The 24,069-nt window shown below is 41.4% G+C and overlaps 1 protein-coding gene across 6 annotated transcripts in view; it reads left to right on the top strand.

Annotated features, from left to right (window-relative positions):
- Positions 1 to 14,231, top strand: part of Stk39 (serine threonine kinase 39) — a 266,876-nt gene extending 252,645 nt beyond the window's left edge. For 5 of the 6 annotated variants that reach the window (NM_019362.1, XM_008761922.4, XM_063284417.1 and 2 more), the window contains 2 exon segments: positions 2,758 to 2,822; positions 12,684 to 14,231. In NM_019362.1, coding sequence (NP_062235.1) covers positions 2,758 to 2,822; positions 12,684 to 12,758 — 140 coding nt within the window. In that variant the 3' untranslated portion in view covers positions 12,759 to 14,231. 6 annotated transcript variants of the gene reach the window in all.
- The last annotated feature ends 9,838 nt before the right edge of the window (positions 14,232 to 24,069 follow it).

Here is a 24,069-nt window from a genome sequence, read left to right as displayed (position 1 = left end):
GTACTTGGCCACCCAGATACTGACTGATTCCCTTGACAATCCTATTTCCTTCTCTGTTTAGATCCAGGAAGGTAATAGCATGGCTTTCTTGGGGTTATTAATGATGTTATTACAGTTTCATAAATCAGGGTGCTTGCTGTAGCTTAGGGTATGTTATAAAGAAGACATGTGCATACTAACTTAGATCTGAAGGACCTCCCAGCCTAAATTCGAGGCAAGGAAAACAGCAAAGGAGACTTGAGAGCTGCAGTCCCATAGGCCTCAGTGTGTCCCTGTTTCTCCAAAGAAAGGAGCTCTTAAGACTAAACTCAGTGGTCCCGGAAGAATGGGGAGGCAAGCTCAAAGGACAGAAGAGTGCGCCAAAGCTGCAGACCTGCAGTTTAGCTGAGGAAGTCCAAGTTCGGTAAAGTTTAGTTCATGGCCACTGAGGGAAATGGGCTTCGGAAGCAAGTATTTCCAAACAATGGTGCCTCTTAAAACAGCGGGCTTAGCGTCCTCCCGAGTCACAGGCAGCCCTACCCAGCAGTTCCTTCTCCACTCACGTTCCAGGTAAGAAGCGTTTTTATTTCTGAAATCCAGGTGCACAGTCAGGAGAAGGGAGAAAACAGTGACACCCATCTTTTTAATGAGTATTGCTGCTGGAAGGGAGATTAGCATCACGCTGAATTTTCTGTGATGTCAGTTAAATGAAGGTGTTTTATAGCACTTTACAACAAATTAGAATCAACTAAATTGAAAATAAGCCTAGCAGCTGGGTTAAGTAATCAGGTAAGTGGCCAGCTTTGCTATTTTTGTTCCGAGCTGAAGACAGAATTTGAATTTCTAATATCCCAGAGGTATGGGACTCACACTTGGGGAACCTGGGTCCTGGGGTGATTGTTTAAAGTGCTAGCAGCCATGCCTACCTTTGAGTCCCCATACAAGCTGCTAGACACTTCCCTGGAAGTCGGCCTTCCTGTACATGTTTGTACACCAGAGGGCTGTGAATTAGTGCAGGACAGAGCAGTGCTTCTGGCTTAACACTAAGAGAGCAACCCAGAAATAGATGACCCAGAACAAGGCAGTAAATCACCCGCATTAGCCAAGAGAGCCTAATGAAAGGACTAAAATTCCTGTGAAGACTTTACAGCCGCTCGTGAAATCAGCCCAAATCAGCAGGGCTATTAGAATGTTTTTATGTCTCAAGAACACAGGCACCATCTTCCCTTGCTGCAATTTGCGTAGTCAGAGTGTCCTGACACAGTAAATAGTGGCTCTCTTTGGTAGACAGTATGTCAGAGCTGGAAATCTCACTCTGTGAGCCAGTGTCTCTCACACAAATTACTGACTTTTGTATCTAGAATCTATTCATGAAGCTTAGTAAGGCTCATGGGTGTCAGTGGCCGGGGCTAAGCTCAGTAGGTGTGTACTGTGTCCAATCGCCTGTGCTAACACAAGAAGAGAAGGAGATGAGAAGGGAGTGTGCCTGGGTAAAAATGAAACCTTTCAGATTGTTCAGAATGGAGCTAGTGAGAGAGCAATAAATGCACATAAAACCATATGCTTACAATTGTGGTGTGTAAAGAGAACTAGGCCTTATCGAGTTTGTAATTTTTTATTTTGCCCTCCTCTGCTGCTAACAGTTAAAATGAACTAAATCTGTAGAAAATCCTTATACCTAAGGTGATTCCTGTCAACCATAAAAAAACCAAACCAAACAAAAATCCAGATTTCTCATAGATTTCCTTCTGCTTTCTACTTGAAATTCATAGCATGCACTTTCAAAGTTTCCGATCTCAAAATTTTAGGAAAAAAGGTAATATCTAGCTGCAGTTAGTTTTTCTCATGACATAAAAAGGACAGAGATCCCCATTGTTCTCGGGTTTTGTTCTGGGAGTAACCTCTTTGCAGTGGCTCCAGCTTGACTCTCAATGGTTTGATCTTGAGGTCTAGATGTGAACAGGGTAGTGTCCGGTGTTCATCCGCTTTGCTTTTTGATAATTTTACTCATAAGTAGTACCTCAAGGTAGGTGGGCAATGGGGCAAACTCAGCCATCTGTACTGCCACTTCATGCAGATGCTAGAACTCCACAGAGAACAGGGCCGACCTCTGAGGGAGCATCTGACACTGAGCCTAGATCCTCAGTGCTGAGCTGTGCACTGATGGTCTCAGTGCCTGACTCTGGCCCACTGACTCAGTGCTGGTCAAGGTGGTCATCACCATAGAGACGGATCACTGCTCCAGAACATGCTGGCCTGCCGGAGCTGTGAGGGCCATCTGTTGTATTCTATTTCGTTGATATAAGTGGGTGCAGAGAACCGAGTGGATTTACAGGCCAAGCGTTCCAACATGCTGACTGGTCATTTAGCAGAGAAGCCTTCAACAGCCCCTCTCCTCTTGTGCACTGCCCCCTCCTGGCTAATAATTTTCATAGTAATGAGTTTTAGAAAAACCAACCAGTTGAGACTCTGGAGCTGCGGTCGTTTCTACTTTCCATTAGAAAGTAATTTCAAATTTTATTATAGAAAATGCAGGGTTGATGTCCAGTGATTAATCCAGATCCACATAGATGGGAGGTGACAGAAATGATGTAAATGGCTTTAGAGAGCATCTGTATGAAAGTAATTTGGTCACTTATATGGACTTTGTAATGTATGTGAAAGAAATGATTTTGCAGTTTATTGAATCATTAGTCAAATTTTCCGAGTCATTGATGTGAACATCCAGAGTTATTGGAAGTAACTTGGACACTGTGTCTCTGTGTTTGTATTTTACAGTGGCTGCTAATTTACAGAAGATTGTAGATGACCCCAAAGCTTTAAAAACGTTGACATTTAAGTTGGTAAGTGGGAAGGTGGAAGTGGGCATCGTGTTTCTGTCGGGCCAGCAGCAGGAGGGAGGCATTGTACCTTTGTACATTTATTGAGTGTTGCTGGATTTGGGGAGATCGCAGTTTGTACTCAGTTGCCTCTCTACACTGGGAGCATTGCTTCTGATCATGGCTGTTAACTCTTCCTTCATGAATGTGGGCTATTCTTACCTCATCGGAACTTTGACTGTGAATGGCCCTTTGAGACCCTCAAAGCTCTGGGTACCTTTGTTTTGTTTTTTTCCCTCCAGAACTTTGTTCTGTTGCACATTGACCGTACAGACAAAATTAAACTTGATTCAAAGCAGCGCTCTTACTGAAGCTTTCCTCAGTTGCAGCTTTTAAAAATAGAGGCCGATGGTTGGGTAAATGGTTCGGGTAACTGGAGACGACAGCTCACCAAAGGCTGGCAAGCAAAGACAGCATTTCACCCCTACTCCACAGCCATGCTGCTACACTGTTGTAGAGAACAGATATCTGCAGTTTCTTATGCACTAGCACGTTTTAAATCTACCTATGGGAGACAGAACAGCGAGTATCCCGACGTGACAGTGAAGCAGGAGTTCAAGTCTAGATCACCGGGACTGTTAGGTTTCCAAGAAGTTCTCACAAACTGGGTATTAAGGAAGAATAAATCACTCGTTTTCAAACATAAATTAATCTTACCAAGGGCCAGTCAGAAGCCACAAGCAGTCTAGGATCCAGAGGAGCACAAGACTGTGCACGTGGTACTGAGGACCTGGGTGTTGCCTGTGGGCCGCAGCTGCTACACAAAGAACCAGTAAATGCAAGCCTGGTGTTAGTGAATTTTCTGTGTCTTGCTTCTCATCTCGTTTCAGAGAGCTAGGTCTTGTGATCACATGTAAACCACAAGAACTTCCACAGACTATACCTGGTAACAGTAGAACATTTTCAGTTTAGGGCACTGTAAGACAGAACCGTCTTGTGGGGCTGCCTACTATGTCACCTCAATCGTGCTTGAAATTCACGTGTAATTTTGTGAACATGTTTTATTCATAAGACAGCATGTGGCGAGAGACTGATACCCTGTGTCAGCCTTTTTTAAAAAAGCCTTTATTGGGACAGGGCACTCTCTGAAGAACATTTTCCTCATTTTGGATGAATGCACAGAGACAGTCATCTGGAACCTTCCCATGGATTCATCCTCACCATACATGACGTTACGTTAGTGGCACTGGCCCCTCTCTCAGCACAGTTGTTCTGAAAGCAGCTACTGTGCTGTCTTGAACACAGTAAGAGCAACAGTGCTCTCTACATGTCTTCCTCTGGTGGGGTTTTAGGTCTCCTAGATAGTGTCTCGATTCTCTCTTGCATGCTCACCAAGCACCTCAGTAAGAGACACTGTTCTGCTTCTGAGGCCCATCTTCCTAACAAGTTCCCCAGGACTTGTACAGAACTGTCGCTTTAGCCAGAGTAACCTTTCTGTGGTCCCAAAGTGCTGGAAAGAGGCTCTCTATGTCCGATTCTGAAACCCTCAGCCTGCTCGTGATGCAAAAGCCTTTCTGATCCTGTGCCTTACACATGTCCTGCTGGACTTGCCCTCTGCTGGTGGGACCCTTTACATCTCGGAAGTCTGAGGCCAAGTTGATGTCCAGGATTACACAGTAGATGCTGCAGATTCAACTCTGGTCTAGCTCAGAGCCCAGGCTCACAGTACCATATTGTCTTTCAGAGGAGCCTCCAAACCCATGCTTTCTTAGATTCCTCTGTGGTTTCTTCTTCTATATGTCTGGATGTAGTTCCTTTGCTCGTGACTGGGTCTCCTCTGAACCTTAATGAGTGAGCGGTGCTGCCTAGCTCAGAAGAGTCCTGGAAGCAAATCCATCCACAGGTTCCCCTGCCTCAGATAGACAGGTGTGGGTGTTCTCAAGAAACGGACATTAATAGTGTTTCCTCCAAACACCAGGAGTTAGAAATGTTAACTAAAACCAGTCTCGGGAAAGACCTTCTGTTCCTGTCTGTCGGCTCCTATTAAAGCCTGAGAGGTTTCTTGGTTGTTACCAGCAGCTGGTCAGGTGAAGACCCACGCCATATAGCTAATTTGAGCCAGGGGCAGCCCAGATGAAACTCAAGTATTCCGATGCATTGGCTTTCATTCATCAACGTGGTTACTTTATTTGAAGAATACAAGATCAAAGCATCCCTGAGTAGTGTCCCTCCCAAGCTACTGCTGTGGTTCAAGGTTCCTTTATCTCTCAGCTATTTATCAGATTCTAATCGTAGGGAGGATGTCAGGGGTCTAGAAATGGCCTGGGGAGCAGGGAGATCTTACTATGTGTCTTTACCTTGCCGAGCCATCGCTTCACTCCTGGGACTGTAGGGGTGCTTCTAAAAGTCCCTAATGCCCAGGCCATCGACCAGGTCCTCTGCTTTAATGGCTTGTGCAGTTCCGGCCTTTAGAACTTTGAGGCACCCCTTAGTGATGCTGGCATTTTACTAGAGCTGGAAGCATTCTTCCTGCAGATTGATCAATTGCAACTTCGTCACCACCACTACTGGTTGATTCACCTGTGTCCTTACCTTACGTATCTGATCAGTTACGAAGCCAGTAGCACAAAGGGCCGAGGTTGGCCCAGCACTTAGGACATAAGAGGCAGGCAGAAGTCTGTGAGTTGAAGACCAGTCAAGGCTATATCTTAAATATGTGTGTGTGTGTGTGTGTGTGTGTGTGTGTAGAGATATACATATTTACACACACACACACACACACATATGAAGTTTGCTTTTACCGTTGCCCAGTAAGATCGTTAGCCTTATTCAAATAAGGCTATGGTCTGGGATCGGTTTCTTCTCTGCTTTTAACAAAGTACCTCAGCCACAGGGCCATTTCAGCTCCAGTATCCTGTGGCTTTGAGCTTCACATAACAGCACTGCGTTGGAATTGTTATTTTTTAAATTAGCCACCCTGCGGTTTTGTAATGTAGGTGAATTTTGCTGCTTTCAGTGCGGAGTTTTAAAAATCGCATTAGTGAAAATGTGAAATAAGATATATTTAATTTGCTTTTGAAAAAAATACAAGCAGGAGTGAATCTAATTAACATCCAGTCGGCACCCATTTGCATGAGCATTGTAGATTTTAGTTGCTGAAATGGAATGACATTACGTACACCACAGACAGAGATTTCATAAGGTTGTTGGTGATTGATAACTGAGGGGCTTGTGCTAAGGTGTGCTTGGAGGTTGCTTGACTGGAGCACATCGTTTCCTGAAACGTGGCTGAAGTCAAACAGGCCAAACCACTTGAGAGTTTTGAGGTGTTGCCCTTATAGCAGGGGGACAAGGGTGAGATCCAAGGCTCTGGGCCTGTTCAGAAGGTCCATGCGGCCGCCCCTGCTTCTCGTTCTTTCAGAAGCAAAGGTTGTCCAAATGTGGAGTGGGGACCACAGAGTTGCCCAGAAACCTGGTAAAATGGAAATGCCAGGGCCCCGTTTCAGGCCCAGATGAGACCTGAGTCACAGGTGTCTACTTAAGTGAGAACTGGAAGTTCTGAGCCTGAAATGTGAGGTCCAAGGCTTCATAGATAGTACAGGGTTTACACTCCAAGGAGCACTGGAATAAAGGGTGGCTCTCAAACTCAGAGCATCCCCGGGCTATCACCAAGCCAGAGCTCAGAGCATCCCCGGGCTATCACCAAGGCAGCTGAATCATCACCATGGAGCAGAAGCTAACGAGTTTTGGCATGATTTCAGATTCTCCCACTGAATTCGGAACATACCCACATTTTGGGTGGAAGGTTGGTGCTAAGCTATCTTCAGCCCTGCACGGGCACAGACAGTGTCTGCAGCCTGCAAGGGAGAACTGGGGAGGACGTTTTAGGAATCCCACTCTCGGCTTGAGTGGAAACACTCGTGCACTGCTAAGCCAATCCCTAGGAATGTGCATATGTTTCTTCTGTATTGGGGCCCAAATTTATGACTTCCTTCTAATTTTGATTAATCCTGAGAATTAAATTGACAGGCCACAAGTATGATGACATATATTTAGAATTCCAGAGCTTGAGAGGCAGTCAGGAGATCCGAGTTTAAGGTCAGAATGGGGTACAGAGCAAGAGTTTTGTCTTTGTCTTTGTTTTTCTTTACTACAGAGGAAGAGAGAAATAAATAAATATATAAAGAGATAAAAGAGAAAGACATACAATTTCAAGGAACAAATACCATTAGAGTTTAACACAACTTGGACAAAAAGCAAGAAAAGTAAACAGCCTTCCCTGTTTGACATCCTGTCCTGGTTTCCTTCAACAGCAGACTGTAGTGAGTGCAAGCCAAATAAAACCTTTACTCCTCAGCTTGCTTTTTGGCATGGTGTTTCATCACAGCAATTAGAAGCCCTCGTTAACAGGAAACCTAGAAAATCCGTAGAGCGCCTTTTACTTACCTACCTACCTACGCCTAGCCAGAGCTTCTGTCATAGGATGGTCCTCCTCCCTTCTTTAAATTAGCATACAAAGCAGTAGTTTTCACTGCAATATTCTAATACACATATGTTTATACAGTTTATTATTATATTATTATTATCATTAATGTTATTAATCACTCTTCTTCACTGCCCTCTACCTTTCTCTTTACCCTCTCTTTTCCGTGTTTTGGTTTTGTGTCTGTATCTCTGTCTGGAACTCTCTCCCACTGCATGCACGCACACACACGCGCACACACACACACACTATACACATGCACACACACACGCACACACCTACACACACACTATACACATGCACGCACGCACACACACACACACTATACACATGCACGCACACACACACACACACTATACACATGCACACACACACACACCTACACACACACTATACACATGCACGCACACACGCACGCACACACACACACACACACACACACACACACACTGCATACCAGAGAAAATGTGGTGTATGACTCTCTGAAACTGACTGATGTGAAGAAGGCTTCAGTGAGCATGGACGGGCAAGCATCTCTGTGCTGTCACCTTCCAGTAATTTGGCGTCTACTGAGCAGTAGTAGAGCTGGGTCATGCAGTAAGTCTACGGTGCATACGTTTGGATAACTTGGTGCCCAGTTGGTAGCACTGTTTAGTAAAGACTAAGTGGTGTCGCCTTTTTTGGTGGAGGCGTGTGGTGGGGTCGAATTTCAAGCATCCCGAGATCTCTAGTCCATTTCTTTGCCTCTTGGTTGCTGATGAAGAGGTGAGCTCTCAGCTGTTCCTGCATCATGGACTCTGACTGTCTGAGACTGTAAGCTGTTAGTAAGTTGTGGTGTCTCTCTCGTCATAGCAATGGAAAGACCAAGACTTCCATACTGATGTCTGTGCTGACTGTCCATGTTTTCATTCCTGAGAATAAGTGTTGCTGGACCCTATATTCCTACCCACGTTTTTTTTTGTTTGTTTGTTTGTTTGTTTTTGGTTTTTTTGTTTTTGTTTTGTGTGTGTGTGTGTGTGTGTGTGTGTGTGTGTGTGTGTGTGTGTGTCTGTCCCCCTAATGATGGCCATTCTGAAGGTGGTAAGATAAAACCTCCAAGTTTTAATTAGCATTTCCTTAGTCGCCAAGGATATTGAATGCCTTTTCAGATATTTATTGACTGTTAGAATTTCTTCTTTTGAAAACTATATATCCGGTTCACTAAGCATTTATTGATTGAATTATTTGGGGTTTTGTTATTTAACTTTCACAGTTGTTTGTATATTCTTGAATGCATGAATCCTTTCTGATACATAATTAGCAAAGTTTGGGTTTGTTCTTATTCTTCAGATCATGCAGTCGCTTTGATCTGCTGACTGCTTTCTGTGCACAAATTAGTTTTCCAGAATCCCATTTGTCTGTTCTTTAAACCTCATTTTGAAGCCGAGGTGCACAGTGCATAGGTAGGTCATGGGCCTCTGAGGTCCCCTGTGACCCTTCTAGAGGGTTCTGGATGTCACAACATTTCAGGTACTACTTAGACGGAGTTGTGTTGCTCTTTCCGCTATGTTGATCTTGGTACAGTGGTCCTGGTGGGTAAATCTCACAACGTTGCCGTAAATCAAGGCAGCAGCTTCAGTCCATATTCTGAGCTACACTCATTACCCTGTAATCCGTCATGGAAGCTTCATTTAAAACTGTCCCTGATGCGGCAGGGAACACTTCTAGTTGTATTAATGTCAACTTGAGGACATGCGTGTTTACTACCCTGTGTAATAGAAGGGGGGTGCGATCTTTCCTTTGTTATACAGCAGAAGTACACTGAGGGGCTCCAGGGAAACCCCCATGAACAGCGGATTGTCAGCTAAGATTCTCTTTGCCCTCCCTCTCCTCCCACAGGAAACCATCTTATTAAGAAAACCTGACCAACTGTTGTTATCAGATTCAGCTATGTAGCAAACAGCACCTTAAAAACTGACAATATTTGTTGTCGATAATAAGTTGGAATTTTCAAATGGGAATGGGATTTTGGAAAACTTCTATAAGCTGTTATATGACAGTCCCCCAGTACTTAGACCCTCTTCCAATGAGACTGCTGATGGACCACATTAATGACTACGATTTGTTGACACTGTCTAACATTCATATTCTGTAATGAAATAACCTTTAGAAGATCTATGAAACTCAGTGGTGCTTAAAAATCATACCAGGTAAAGATCCGCTCAAAGGGCAGAGAGGAACGGTGGACTTTAATGGGATGTAGTACGGAAGTCCAGTGCTCCTGTTTCAGACTCCACGCTGCAGCTAACCTTTCAGAATCACCGCTGGGAACATTGTAGCAAATGGTATTTGGAAAAGCTTCTAAAAATACTCCCCCTTTTAAAATCCGTGTTTATGGGAAGCTGGGTTTGTCTTCATGGACTTCAGAGCAAGAGGCGGAATGTAGCAGAGTAAATGTAGGTATCTGTACGAGAATCCAGCTGCCATCAGTAAGCAAAAATGTCGAGACATTTGTCTGGTCAAGCTTCCTAGGGTTGGTTGCTGCTGCCCCCGACTCCTTGTGGGAGGTAATGCAGATGTATGGGAGGTACCACTGGGACATGGCCTCAGACAGTACTTTTTTTCCCAGTTTTAGTTTGCAAGACGCTCGCTACAATGAATGTGCCTCACATAAACATAATTATTTGGAGTCTTCGATCTTTTTTTTTAACAGTAAATAGTGACCCTGAGCCCTAAAGGTTTGAACACTGTTTCTAGGTAGAGTCTCGGTCCCTTGACCCTGAGTGACGACATCAGGTGCTCATGGTCTCCTGGAGGATGTGTAGATTGAAAAAGAGCGAGAAATTTAAGTCTGGCTTTCAGATACCCGTTGTGAAGGCACAGCGTACATTTAAACAGATTTACAAACGGCAGCAGCAGAACATAGCTTGGATCAGGGACAGCAGGCTGCATGGAAGGTGCCTGAGACTTAGAGGCGACCGTGCAAAGGCTTTCGGGAAATTAGTGCATCTGCTTGCTGCACAGCATGGGAACGCAGGGGAAGTCTTCCACCGTGTGCCCACGGTAACCGAGGGCCTGTCACTAAACTGTCGCTGTGGAAGGAGTTCCTAGTTCTGCTTTGCTTCAGATCAGCTTAACCACTGTGGGTAGTCTAGTTTCGTTCTTACTTGTTTCAACAAATTTTGGTCTTCTTTTGTCCTATCTCTGAAGTAGCTTTGAAGCTTGTGACAGCCTCAACACTGGCCACTGGGAGCAGTGCCAGTAGCATGTTCTCCTAGGGTGCTGTCACTCACCTCCCTACCAAGCCATGGTTTCTGCTGCCCGTCAGTGAAATTAAGGAGAGCCTCACAGGGTAGAAGAGGGAAGGTGTCGGGAAAGGAGACGGGACAGCTGTAGAGGAACAGGAAAGTAGGGGTTGTGATTGTCTCAGCACTGACTGGTGTGACAGACACCACTAGAAGTGTCTGCTGCAAGGCCTGCTCTGCTGGATTTCCTGGTTGGAAGTGAGGGGAAGCAGAGACTGAAAACTGTTCTTCTGTAAGCTGCTCAACAGCCAAAGAAGGCTATCCGTGTCGTCAATGGACAGCACAGACACAGCATTGATTCTTTGCTGTAAATGGTGCCTGATTTTACCCACCTTCAGGTCACCGATTTGACACCAGCATCATTTACTAGGCCATTTTACTGAGTGTCCTTTTAGAGATAAAAAAGTCTTCAAATTTTCAAAGCATCTTTTAAGTATATTCTTACTTAATGAAAAGTGGTACATTTGGCACAGGCGGGTTTCATGCACTGTTGTTTGAACATCGCACGCACACGAGCCTCACTTACCAGGTTAAGAGTGGGGTTTGCAAAGGAGTTCAAGGAAGTAATGTATTGTGGATTGAGACTAGAAATTTTTACGTGGCCCTTTGAAACGTAATCATTCGCCCCCGCCCCCAGCAACACCCCTCTAGCATTTCTGCAACCTTCAGTTCTGATAAGTGTATTATAAGATGAAGAAAGAAAATTAAAAACAGTGATCTCCCCGTGACCGTGCATGTGAGTGTGTGGGCGCAAGTGTGTGTGTCTGAGTGTGTGTGAGTGTGTTTGTACCCATGCACATACTTAAATGGAGAAAAGAAATGAAAGGGGATGAAAATACCAAATTAGGGTCAATGGTATTGTCCCTAAAACAGTGACTCATTTTCAGTATCTGATCTTGAAGTAATAGGAATAATAAAGTTTTGACATCCTATGATTTGGGCTAATTTTAGGTTAAAAACTGTGTTAAAATAACATGAATAAAATTTTGTCAAAGGAAAGAATTCTGTTACAATACTGTGTTAGCCATCTTCTGCTGAAACAAAAGCACTTCAGAAAATGAGCTTATAAAAAGAAAATGCCTACCTTGGCTAACAGTTTTGGAGGTTCCAGTCCGTGATCTAGGCCTGCGGTGGGAATCATAGTGGGGATACTCGGGAGTGCGTGAGAATACTTGGCAGGACAGAAACACTAATTATATGGCCAGGAAACAAATGACAGGGAGAGGTGATCTGGGATCCCACTTTCCCTTTTTAAAGGCGTTTTCCCAGGCACCTAAGTCTTGCCACTTAGGACGCAGAAGCAGGTAGAGTATGAGTTTTGTTTGTAAGCCTAGGTGGGCATGGTACTATTAGAATGTATAATAGATCTCATCACACTTCTGCTGGTCAAAGCCACAGTGTAAAATTGTTTCATAGGGATTTTCTGCGTCCGATATTTTTGCTCCCAATAACTCCAGGGCCTTTCCACACTCACTCTGGCCCATTTTAGCTCTGGAATAAAGACACAGAGAGCTGGTGTTTTTATTAATAAACTTCAAACATTAATAGCTGGGCAGATTCTGATCTATTCTAACTGGACTAGGCTGCTACTACCCAGCTAAATGCCCTGTAACTTGCCACCTTCTGGGCTTGCCCTGGCTTGTTCTGCTCCATGAGTGTCTGGTGGCTGCTCTCTTGTTGTGATCTCATGGTGAATCTTCCTAGTCTCTCCATGTGGTTTTCCCCCACCTCCTTGTGGTCCTGTTCTAACCTCTCCCATTTGGAACCCCTTGAGTAGGATCGGAAGTCCCTCCCTATCTCTTCTGCCAAGGTAATTGGCTGATCAGCTTTTTTATTAACCAATCAGAGGTGATGGAAAGCAATCTTGGATGGAAAATAACCATGCCATAGCCAGGTTAGACAGAGGTCTGGGCACAGAAATCAGCATCTGAATACACAGTGCACAAAACCATCCTCTGACACAGCAGGACCACATTTCTAACAGCATTTGGCACCCAGCAATCATTCATTCACTGACATGGGCTTCTCCATGAAGAGGAGCCGGTGACCTGGAGTACCTCTGCCCTCCCACACACACAGCTCTAAATCCAGCACTGATGGTTTCCTCTTCCCTTTCAGGCTTCTGGCTGTGATGGGGCGGAGATTCCTGACGAAGTGAAGCTGATCGGGTTCGCCCAGTTGAGTGTGAGCTGATGTATGTCCCTTGCTGTCACCCTCATCTGTCGTGCCCTCCCCCCCTTCCAGCCCCCTCTTTGCCTCCTTCCTCTCACCCCCTCACTCCCAAATCCCAGCAAATAAGAAGATTGTGAAGAGGCTGGCTTCGATGAAGTGGGATAAAAAAAATAATAATTTTAAAAAAAAACTCCGAGCACTCTGAGTTCTGCTTTATTCTCCAGCAATCCACAGTGTGAGCACAGGCAAGTGCTGCAATAGTGCATTGCTGATTTCTTTCCAGAGAGCTATTTACTATTCTTAGCAGTCAATTTGGATAGCCCTTAAGTGAGGAGTCTGAAACACACTCAGGTGGTCCTATCTCTTGGCAACAAAAGGAATCTTCTACCAGAAGCCTTTTCTCCTCTTACTGTTGTATTTCTGTTTAATAATTAATAATAATTAATTGTACATCTGACAATACTGCCTCTTTTATGTTGTCTTAGAAATTAATATACTTATAAAATTAAGATTTATTAGCCAGACTTGAATTCTAGTTTTAAAACTGACTGTGAATTTTATTTTTCATATATTTATGCTTTACACACCTTAGCTATGAGGGAAAAAGTTTTGATTATAATGCTTTCCGCGGTTGATCTCTTGTTATTTAAACAAATGGTTTCAGGTCAATCTTTGGAGTATTTGTAGCTTCTAATTTTTGAAATGACTGAATTGAAAATTTGAATGCTTTCTCTTTTGGTTGGTTTGCCTAAAATCCAGTCCACAATCCAGTCGTCTCTTGGGAGAGGGAGGTGCCTTGTAAACTTTCATACTTCGAATGTGCCTGAGACTGCTTAACCCTGGACTAGTCTCAGATCTCAAACCCGCACTACACATGGAGGCATACGTTTGCTTCATCTGGACATTTAGAATACTGTACCTGTGCTGCCGTTCTGTTAGATCGCTGACTACATCCCCGTGTCTGATTCGGCTCTCCTTAGGTGATAGGATTCATTGTTTGTAAGGCGATAAACTTGACCACACCAGAATCTGAGTTTTACTTGAAACTCTGCAGAATACACAGGGGGTATGAAAAACAAAACAAAACAAAACAGAAAGATTTTTTTGTGCAATGGCAAAAGGTAAAAATGCTGTAAACGTTCGAGAATAAATATTTCCAACCCAAGAACCTCCTGCTTGACTATGTATTATGAACCTAACAAACCTTAGGATTTTCAAATTTGGAGTCAAAACCCTCAAGAAGGTGGCTCCGGGGATGGCACCATTGCTCCTTACAAGCTAACCCTAGATGCGGCAGCTCTTTAACGTACTTTAAAAAGCAAATATATATTACTAAGGAAAGAAGTTATTTATAATTGCCTTGTCATAATCGTTAAGGTGTTCTAGAACCATTTGCATACAATTTAATGTAATTCCATTCCATTCTATTGTTTACACAATTACTCAAAGATGGCTGCAAAGGTAAAAGGAAAAATAAAAGCGTCTTGCACAGTGCACTTGTGTCTCCTCCATGTCATTTCTCCTCCAGCGGTCAACAGCGTCTCCCCCGCGCGAGTTGACACTGTCCTAAGATGCCTTGCTCGCGCAAGCGGACCAGTGAGAAGTGGCCCACAGGAAGGATACCCTGCACTTGAGGTCACAATCATAGAGAATAGGTTTTAACCAACGACTGAAACATTAATACTCCACTTAGACAGGCAGCCCTTGAAAGCAGCGGGGCTTCAAGGGACAAAAGAACAATTCCTTCCAAGGAGGAAAATTGAGGACTATCCAGAAGAGTTAAGGGACTCATCCATAGCATTTCTCAGAGCTGCTGGCAAGGCTGGGCGCACTGGGTCCCAACTCCTGACAAAAAGAGCACGTTCCTAACAACTTTCAGTACAACCTGTGAATAAGAACAGATTAAGTCCCGGAAGTTGAAAGCAATTCCCCACTGCCGGAAACACCACACACTTTAGACACAGGACACACACTTTTTGATCTTAATAATTATTAGAGATCCTCCCCTCTGAAGATTAGCTTTTATAATACCAGAAGGTGCTATGCAAGCTGCCTAGGCAGGAGAGCAGTCTGCAGCCCAACCCTGCTATGACTGCTACAAACCACATGACTGGCATGGCAAGGTCTCTCTGAAGGTGCATGTCTCTTGGAGTTAACCAGCAGCTCTCTGAGAGTACTCACGGGCCACTCGAGTGGAGGAAGTCCCTGACATGTAAACCTATGCAACTACACATGGCAAGTAGGGTCATGGATCTTAGAAGAGAAACCCATTACTGCCACTTCCCTAGACTGATAAGATTCCGATCTGCATTCTAAAGATGTACTTGTCCTTATGTCCATAGACAAGTGCTCTCATCTCTGCCACAGAAGGAGACCATCGCAGAAATCCACAACTCGTTAAAATGCAGACAATTGTCTAGGGCGCTCCTCTGCCCCCAGTGATATTTCTACAACATAACTCCCATACCTAAGTGTCAGGGAACATCATGAAAGAGAGGACAGAAATATTATCAAAGGCAGAAGACCAGAAAGTCTTCTGGGAATATGTGCCCTGTAGCCATGAAAGGGAAGCTCCCTGTATGAAATCTCAACAACGTGGGTACCTAAACAAGACCTGAAAAATTCCAACATAGCTGACCTCCCAGCATAGATGGAAAACCTTACAGGGCCCTATCTGTAAATGAAGAGCTACAAACAATCACTTACTACTAAGGGGGAGAATTAGCTTCCCCGGGGTGAGCCCCCTGATTGGTTATCCAATGTAGTTGTGAACACCATATCCAGGCAACACACAGTGAACTCAACAGATTAGATTTATCTGGTTATAAGAAAGGGGTGACCAAGGAGGTGTAGACAGGAGGAGCAGGAAGTGGTAAATTATGTAACTATATTGTAATTAAATAATTTGAAAGAACACTATATGATAAGACCTTCATATTCTACTCTTAAAATGACTGAAGAACATTACACCATGATAATAAGTGTCATTTGATTTCTGTATCCACACTCATATTCACAAGATTTTACTAATAGTAGTCGTGGACGTAGATTGCATACATTCCTATAACAGGATAAAGGTTTTAAAGCACTTGAGAATTAAGGATAAACAGACAATAAGGTTTGATTAGGAAACAAAAGATGATTTTGGAACACGATTCATTGAGAGAGTTTACTTAATTGGAAAAATACACAGATCTGGATTAACTTCCAAACCACTACACCACCACACTATCAACAATTCAAGGGTTCTATAAGATCAACATGGTCCCTATACAATTCTTAAGTTCTATTCTTCACCTACATTGATTAAAAACAAAACCTTAAAATTGGTACAGAACAACAGAAACCCAGACAGCCTAAGCAGTCTTAAGAAAGAAACAGGCTAAACTGTCATGTTTCCTGTTTTCAATATTTGCTACAAAGCTTTGATCATCTAAAACTTAAAGAGTAAGTTACTGTGAACAGTACTGATCTCTGATTTCTAAAGCTAAGGAGGGAAGGGACTGTTAGGACTTGGCTAAGAGACAGATTTTGATAATCCAAGTATTGTGTTATCATAAAATAGGCACACCTCACCCCATGCACACAGGGTAGAGATCCCAGAAATAAGCCTACACTTGTGTGATCAACTTACCAACCAAAACACACAATACAGAAAGGACTGCGTCTTCTGGGAAGGATATCAAGAAGGTAAGGCTTCCACATGCAAAACAAGGATAAACTGTTGTTTTTAACCAAATCTCAGCCATTTGATTTTACTAAATGAAGACTAGAGAGCCAGATGCTGTGGTGAAAGCCTGCTAGCTCAGAGAGAGGCAGAGAGAGCACTCAGCCAACCTTCTCAGCCCATGTCCCAAAAGGACTCTCTCCTTCATGCTGTCTCAGAAAAAACAAAAGAAAACCCTCAAATGGAACATTCCTCTCTCCTACTTACTGTGTCTCTGTCCCTCCTCCCGACTTCCTCTTATTCTTGATAGCTTGTATTCTGTGTCCACTCCCTGTCAGCTGATTGCTTACCCACCTATTGACCTATGGTGGACTTGATTTGATTTTGTTTTCAATAAGCAGAACTCTTAGATTGAAGGTGTGTGCTAGACCTGAGCCACAGGACAACTAGAAACAGGTTTTTGTTTTTGTTTTTTTGTTTTTGTTTTTGTTTTTTTGTTTTTTTTTGGTTTTTTTTTTGTTCAGTTAGCAACACTATCCCAGGGTTCACAGAGTGATCAAACATGCCACAACATTTCCCTCATTTTATCTAAGTAAGAAGGAAAGATTTTAACTCTAACACAGTAAAACTATTTACAGTAACAAAGCTATTTCTACCAAGCTTTTCACAATGTCCAGCTTGGTTGTATTTGGTAGTTTTAGGATTAAGTATTTTGAGTTCAAAGCACTGTAAAATGTTCATGTCAGTCTCAGATGAACTCAGCAATGAATGGCCACAGCAGTTTGCAGTTTGAAAGCTGATCTTCGGTGGTGTCTGTCAGCTTAGTCACAATCCTGGCTAGATAGAACACAACAGTCAACCCAAAGGTAGCCTTGACTCAAGCTATTTGGGCTAGCTAGACAGAAAGTTCTAACTGCGCATTTTTTTTTAAATTGGTCCTAAGTGGAGCTTATGCTTGTGGAGTTTCTTAAGATTAACAGACCTCAGAACATAACAGGCATGTGGTCAGCTTGACCCTGCTCAGAATCAAGCTATGTGTCTGTGTCAATATCAATATGAAATGACTGGCAGGCATGCAACAAAATGGCCGCAGCTATGCTGGGGAAGCAGGCTTTGGCATGGGCATCCCATCCTCTTGTCTATTGGCTGCTGTTTTCCATGAGTTGTGGTTCCATCAGTGACTGACGAACCATTAGTAAATCGTGCGCCAGCCAAATGATCTTACCATGCTGCTGGTCCCCACAGTTTAATAGGTGCCTCTTTGGGGGGAGGGAGGGCTAAGCAGTTTAGGAATGTGGATTATAGGAACTGAACTGTTTCCTCAGTGCAGGAAGGCACAAACACTTCTGCCACCACACCCTGGTCATGAAGGAATTCAGATAGGTATCAGTTCCATGGTAATACCCCGCCCCACTTCCCCATGGCTAAGCCTGTGAAGGACTCTGCCCCAAATGGATCCAAACCATCATTTTAAGGGGTTCACTTATGACCCTAGGATAGCTGGCAATGACTGAGTATAAGGTTCTCCATGTAATAAATACCCCTCATAAAATGTCCCAATTTGTTTTTCAAGGAGAGAATATTTATTCTTATATATATGGAAAACATTTTCAATAGAAGCCAATAGGCAAATGTTGGTGGACTCCCTTTTGCTTTATGAAGAGTTCCAATTGCCAATTCACCAATGAATATGATATCCATAATTAGGGCATCATCTGGATCAATGTGGATCTGGGTTGCATGCATGGAGATGAACTCATCAGCAGTTGAAAAAAGCTTCTCTTTCTTCCTTTCTCCATTGGAAATGGATGCCTTTTCACTTACCCTGTAGAGAGTTTTCATAATAATCTGTAATTATGGTACGTCGTTTTCTAGTGTTCAAGCATACCAATTGGGAGCTGTATCTGAGTTTTGTTCCAAGGTATGTGTACTCACCATCGTGCTCATTGTAACTGTAGAATTTAGAAAACAACTAACTTAAAGAGATCTACCTGTCTCTGCTGGGATTAAAGACATGAATTATAACCACCCTGTTCAAATATTTTAGCTCCAAATCACTCCAACTCTTAGAGATTTAGGAAACAAGTTTGAACTGTAGTAATTCTTTGAATTTACTTAAAATATTTTCAAGCCCTTAACTGTGTTTTTAGTACCAAACAATAAAATTATCCTTTTTATTTATAAAGAAAATTCACAAGCTTATGTTCAAGATGGTGTGTCCAAGTGGCAAACTAAAATCTAATATTCTAATGTGGAATTAAGACACTTGGTTTAAGAAAACCCATTTTTCATTTCTTTCCAGTGATTCAAGCGTGCCTTTAATAAATTACAGTTCTGAAATACTATTTTTCATTTTTTCATGCTTCATCAAATGAAAGACATTTGATAGCCTTTATAAGTTAGTTTGGAATGAATGACCTAGCTGAACTATCACCTTTCCTTATTCAGGAGGTCTCTCCTGTTCAGATCTAAACTTTATCAATCTTGGTAGTATCCTCAGCTTTTCTTCTCCTGTGGAAACAAAGACAAAACCTCTTCCCCAATGTAACCTATTTCCTGATTTCTATTCAGAAGTCAACACATCTTTAAAATATACAGGACAATTTAATTTAGTGGGTCTTTACCCCTACTACCTCATAGTCTACATAACTCTTGTTCCTTTCTCTTTAAAAACTAAATTTAAAAACTAGCATTAAAAACTAAAGTAAATAGAGCACCGTGTTATCAATCTGTCTTTGGGGGTCTTTATTACCCCTTTCTGTTTACTAATTATTTTAAGATTTATTTTGGGTGAGTACACTGTTGGTCTCTTAGCACACACCAGAAGAGGGCATCAGATGGCTGTGAGCTCCCATGTTGTTTGTTGGAATTGAACTTGGTACCTCTGGAAGAGCAGTCTGTACTTTTAATGACTGAGCCATCTTTTCAGCCCCCCCTTTCTGTTTATTATGCATATCTTTTAAAGTACAATTAGATCTTTCTCTATCTGCTTGTCCTGTAGGATTGTGTAGTATACCTGTAATAAACTTTATGTTCTAAAATGCAAAAAACAAAACAAAACAAAACAAAACAAAACAGTGCTTTATTTTACCGCAGACATATGTTGGAGCATTCTTGGTCTTAATTTCTACAGTTATCCTCATAACAGCCATAAGTTCTAATGAATGTATAGTTATAGAATCAGCCTTTTCAGAACTTAAAGAAGTTGTCTTTTGAAATTGAGAAAATGTACTTTGTTGTACACATGATTTAATCTTCCAAACCCTGCAAAATGAAATACATCAATTTTCCATTTTTCATTCCTCTGGGTACTTTTTGAGTCACCTTCTGGTGGTAATGGAGTTGGTTAATACAAGGAACAAGAAGGACATTTTCTTGACTTGTTACTGGTAGGAAAATCTTTCTTCAAACTTTTGCTGTTAACATGGTATTTCTTATGAAACTCTGAGGCTTCTACCACATTCTCCATTAATAGCTGATCACTTTCATCATCCCATTGTGCTAGAGGGTCTGGTGTACCTGCATGTGACCTGACATGTATTAATGAGTGGTTTCTGTTTACTTGTTGTAGTTGAGTAAGTAGTGATGTTAACTCTGAATTGTCCAGAACAAGTTCAGCAGTCTCAGTGTATAAAACAACCTTTTTACATATTGAGAGTCAGTCATATTAAGTGATTCAGGAAAATCTAATAATATCATAAGACTGGCAGACAGCTCTAAATCTGAACTGAATCATAATGACTCTGAGACATTTTTATTTATTTTTTCTTGACTTCTAACCTGTTTTTCCTGATTTAATTGTATCAGTATAGAATCTAGGGTTTCCAGAAATTGATGTCCCTTTTACTATATGAGGGAGAAACCAATTAGCTGCTTTTCTAAACTGAAGTCTCTTGCTTTTGGGATATTTGTTGTTAATCTTTCTCCCAAAATTACAGTAAGCTCTTTGCCAGTGTTTATTTTCTGCCCATAATGAGGCAATTTCAGCATTAGTAAAAGGTACCATATTTTTTGTTGGGTCCTTTCCTGCTGCTAATTGACAAAGTCTCATTTTTCTTTTCAGTATCAATTCAAAAACCTTTTCTATATAGATCTTTAAGCTTTTGTACTAAAATACCCATTTTATTATCTTCTCACTGCATAAGAATTCCTGTGAGAGAATGATTATAGGGGAAAAATACCAACCATCCTTGGATCCAAATGCACCACATATGCACTCTGTATTCTTTTTAACCAGAGCCAATTCTCTTTCAGCCTCAGCTGATAATTTTCTTGAACTATTTAAGCCCTAATTACCTTGTAAGGTTTGAAAAAAATCACTTTGCTCCTGAGTAGTTAATCCAATTATGGACAACAGCCAGTTAATATGAACTAGAAATTATTGAAAACCATTAAGAGTTTGTAATTGATCTTTCCTGATTTGTACTTTCTGTTGGTAAATTTTCTGTAAACCTATCTCATATCCTAAATAATTGATAGAATATCTCCTTTGTATGTTTTCAGGAGCAAATTGTAATTCCCAAATATTTTTTCCTAAGGTATACCTACATCTGAATCAGCCAGTAAGATATCATTCATATGATGGTAAATTTTAGACTGAGAACACTGTTTACAAATTATTTGTAAAGGATGTTGCACAAAAAATTGGCACAAGGTGGGTCTGTTTAGCATTCCTTGTTGTAAGAATTTCCAATTATGTCTCTTTATTGGATAACTATTATTATACATAGGTACTGAGAAAGCAAACCTTTCCCAATCATGCTCATGCAAAGAGATTGTGAAAAGGCAATGTTTTAAATGAATTATTAGTATGACTTAGGTAACAAAGAAGGCAATGAGATTCCAAGCTATCAAAAGACCATTGGCTGAATCATCTCATTTATGAGTCTTAAACATGTTAACACACTCCATTTTCTTTATTTATTTTTAAATAACAAACACCGGTTTGTTAGAAAACCAATCTTGGGCTGAAGAGAGGGCTCAGTTAAGAGCACTGACTGTTCAATGATGTCCTGAGTTCAACTCCCAGCAACCCCATGGTGGCTTGTGACTTTCTGTAATAGAGTCTGATGCCCTAGGTTTAATGGAAGAGCTTTCTGCTTATTGTAAACAGGATTAAATAAAGTCAACCACAGATCAAGAGGCTGAGCAAGCATTCAGTTAACAGGAAGTGAACATAGGAAAAAAAGACGTAGAGAGTAAGAGGATGTCAGGAGGATGAATAGAAGAGGCACAGGAAGAAGAGTTGGAAGGGGTTTACTTTTGAGATGGCATGTAGGAGAGATTCTTTTGGGACATCATTTGAGGGCAGTAGATGGCTACTTTCTTTGCCTCCCTGAGCTAGCAGGCTTTCACCCCAACATCTGGCTCTTGAATCTTTATTGGTAAAAGCAAACTATGGAGATTTTGTTAAAAAAATATTGGTGCTCAATGTGTGGCACATCCATGTGGTCAGAGAAATCGTGCCAGCTGCAAACAAACTGAAGAACTATCAAATATATGAAGTCACCTGGTAAGTCTTCAAGGACTTAAGGATGGAAAAATACCATAATACAAGGTGTTAGAACCCTGTATAGTGCTATGAGAGAGAGAGAGAGAGAGAGAGAGAGAGAGAGAGAGAGAGAGAGAGAGAGAAGAGAGAGAGAGAGAGAGAGGGAGGAAATAAATTTACCTATATCAGAAAAACAAATGTGCAATAAATGACTAGGGGACTTATAGATTGCATGACAGTATTTACAAACCATGTATCTGATAAATTATTATTCAAATGTATAGGGTATAGCTAGAGAGATGATTATTTAAGAGTAATTGATGCTCTTGGAAAGGACCTAGGTTCAGTTCCCAGCACCCACATGGCACTCAGACTCAGTTTCCAGGGGATCCAACAAACTCTTTTGACCTTGACATGCACCAGGAACTCACATGGTACATATACATATTTTCAAAGTAAACACTCATGAAATAAATGTAAAATTAAAAGAAATATATAGAGAACTGGGTACAGACATGGTAATATATGTGTGTAATCTCAGAGCTCTTGAGAGACAAAGGCAGGAGGGTCATGGACTCTAGATCTGCCTGAGATTGAATTTATATAGTTGGAATTCACTGAAGTAGGTCCTAACTGTTCTCACCACCCTTAGAAATATGATTGTGATGATAAGTATACAGTGCGTATAAACATGTGTACACCTTAAATATAATTTCACTTTCAAACAAAAAGAAAACACTGGTCTTATGCAAATATAAGTAGGGTTTTCAATTGTCTATTGGTAAGAGCTAAAATAATTTCAGGTTAATGAGTTTTAAGAGGATTTCCTAAATGTTGTTGCAATCATTTCTATTTTTTTTCCAGCTTGAGATGTATCCTATCGGTAAATGGCTTCAATGATTATAATTTTCTATTTATATTAATGTTTAAGTCTATATAGTATAAATGGTAAGTGTATATGTTTATAACATGATTAAGTGACTCACTTATTCAATCTGTTAGACATATTATCAGCTCGTATTCAAAACCTCATTCAGAAAATTCTTATCCAGCCCACAGGAATGGACAAGCTAAAAAAGTTAGGCAACAGTGTTTGTCTCCAAAACTATTTCCTAGATGCAATTTTGCTACAAAGAGATTATATAATCAAGCAATAATGGTGTCTCTTTCTATTATCTTCTTCCTTGTATAACAATCCCATCTGCAACAAGTCTGAAAATATAAAAGTAGTGCAAATACAATCTGAATAATTAAATTACATACCACTGAATATTATGTAAAACCAATGAATGCTACTTTATGGACACTCATCTGAATAAGGTTCGTACAACCAAGAAAGGTACACCAAAGGTTACAAGTTCAATCTCACAGATTCATGTTGTGAAAGTACGGACCCCACTTTGTCATTGTTACTTGGGTATGTTGTGAAACCTTTGGGAGATGATATCCATCCTAAGTAGCAAAAAGCACATCCTAAGGCTAGGGCTTTGTCATATTACTTCTCCAGCCTTGGGTTTAGCATGCACTCTGGTCCACCATGATGTTAACAATCACGTAATACTGCTTCAGTGACCACTCCACCATGATGTATTGAAACTATGCTCCTAAATGAATCTTCCCTTGAGTTCTTTTTCAAAGTTTGTGTTCACAGCAACATGAAAGTAATCCATGCAAAAGCAAATGCTCCCTGCGTGAATTATAGGCTCTAAAACAAACATCATTAGCTGAAGAGACTTATTGAGCCCATAACTCATAATTCATTGAAGGGCAAACAATGTTATCCAAGCTTACAGTCTTTATTATTGGGTTTATTACTGAGTAATGAAAGGCCAGTGACAATTACAGGGATAGTACTTGTATCCATCATTAGAATACTGGCTTGAGGAACAAAGATGTGTATCACAGAGGAAAATTACTGTAGAAACTGACCTGCTGTTCAAGCAGAGGAAAAGTGGGATAATGTCCTCCTTTCAAAAGGCTCTGGGTCCAGACAGACAGTTTAGTTTAATACAGTTGTGACAACAGCATGATAATGGATTAAGTGACATACAGTTCAAATTTAATCCAATGATATTCAGGTGGAGTGCATTCAGGTAGAATTTTCCCGAGCCTGTCTTCTACTGTTCTTTAATATATTGGATATTTTCAAAATGGAAATAAATGAACAATAGTGA

The sequence above is a fragment of the Rattus norvegicus genome, chromosome 3 (assembly GCF_036323735.1).
Source record: "Rattus norvegicus strain BN/NHsdMcwi chromosome 3, GRCr8, whole genome shotgun sequence".
NCBI classification, from domain to species: domain Eukaryota; kingdom Metazoa; phylum Chordata; class Mammalia; order Rodentia; family Muridae; genus Rattus; species Rattus norvegicus.
Note: the sequence above shows the minus strand (reverse complement) of the source record. Positions and strands in the feature narration are given on the sequence as shown.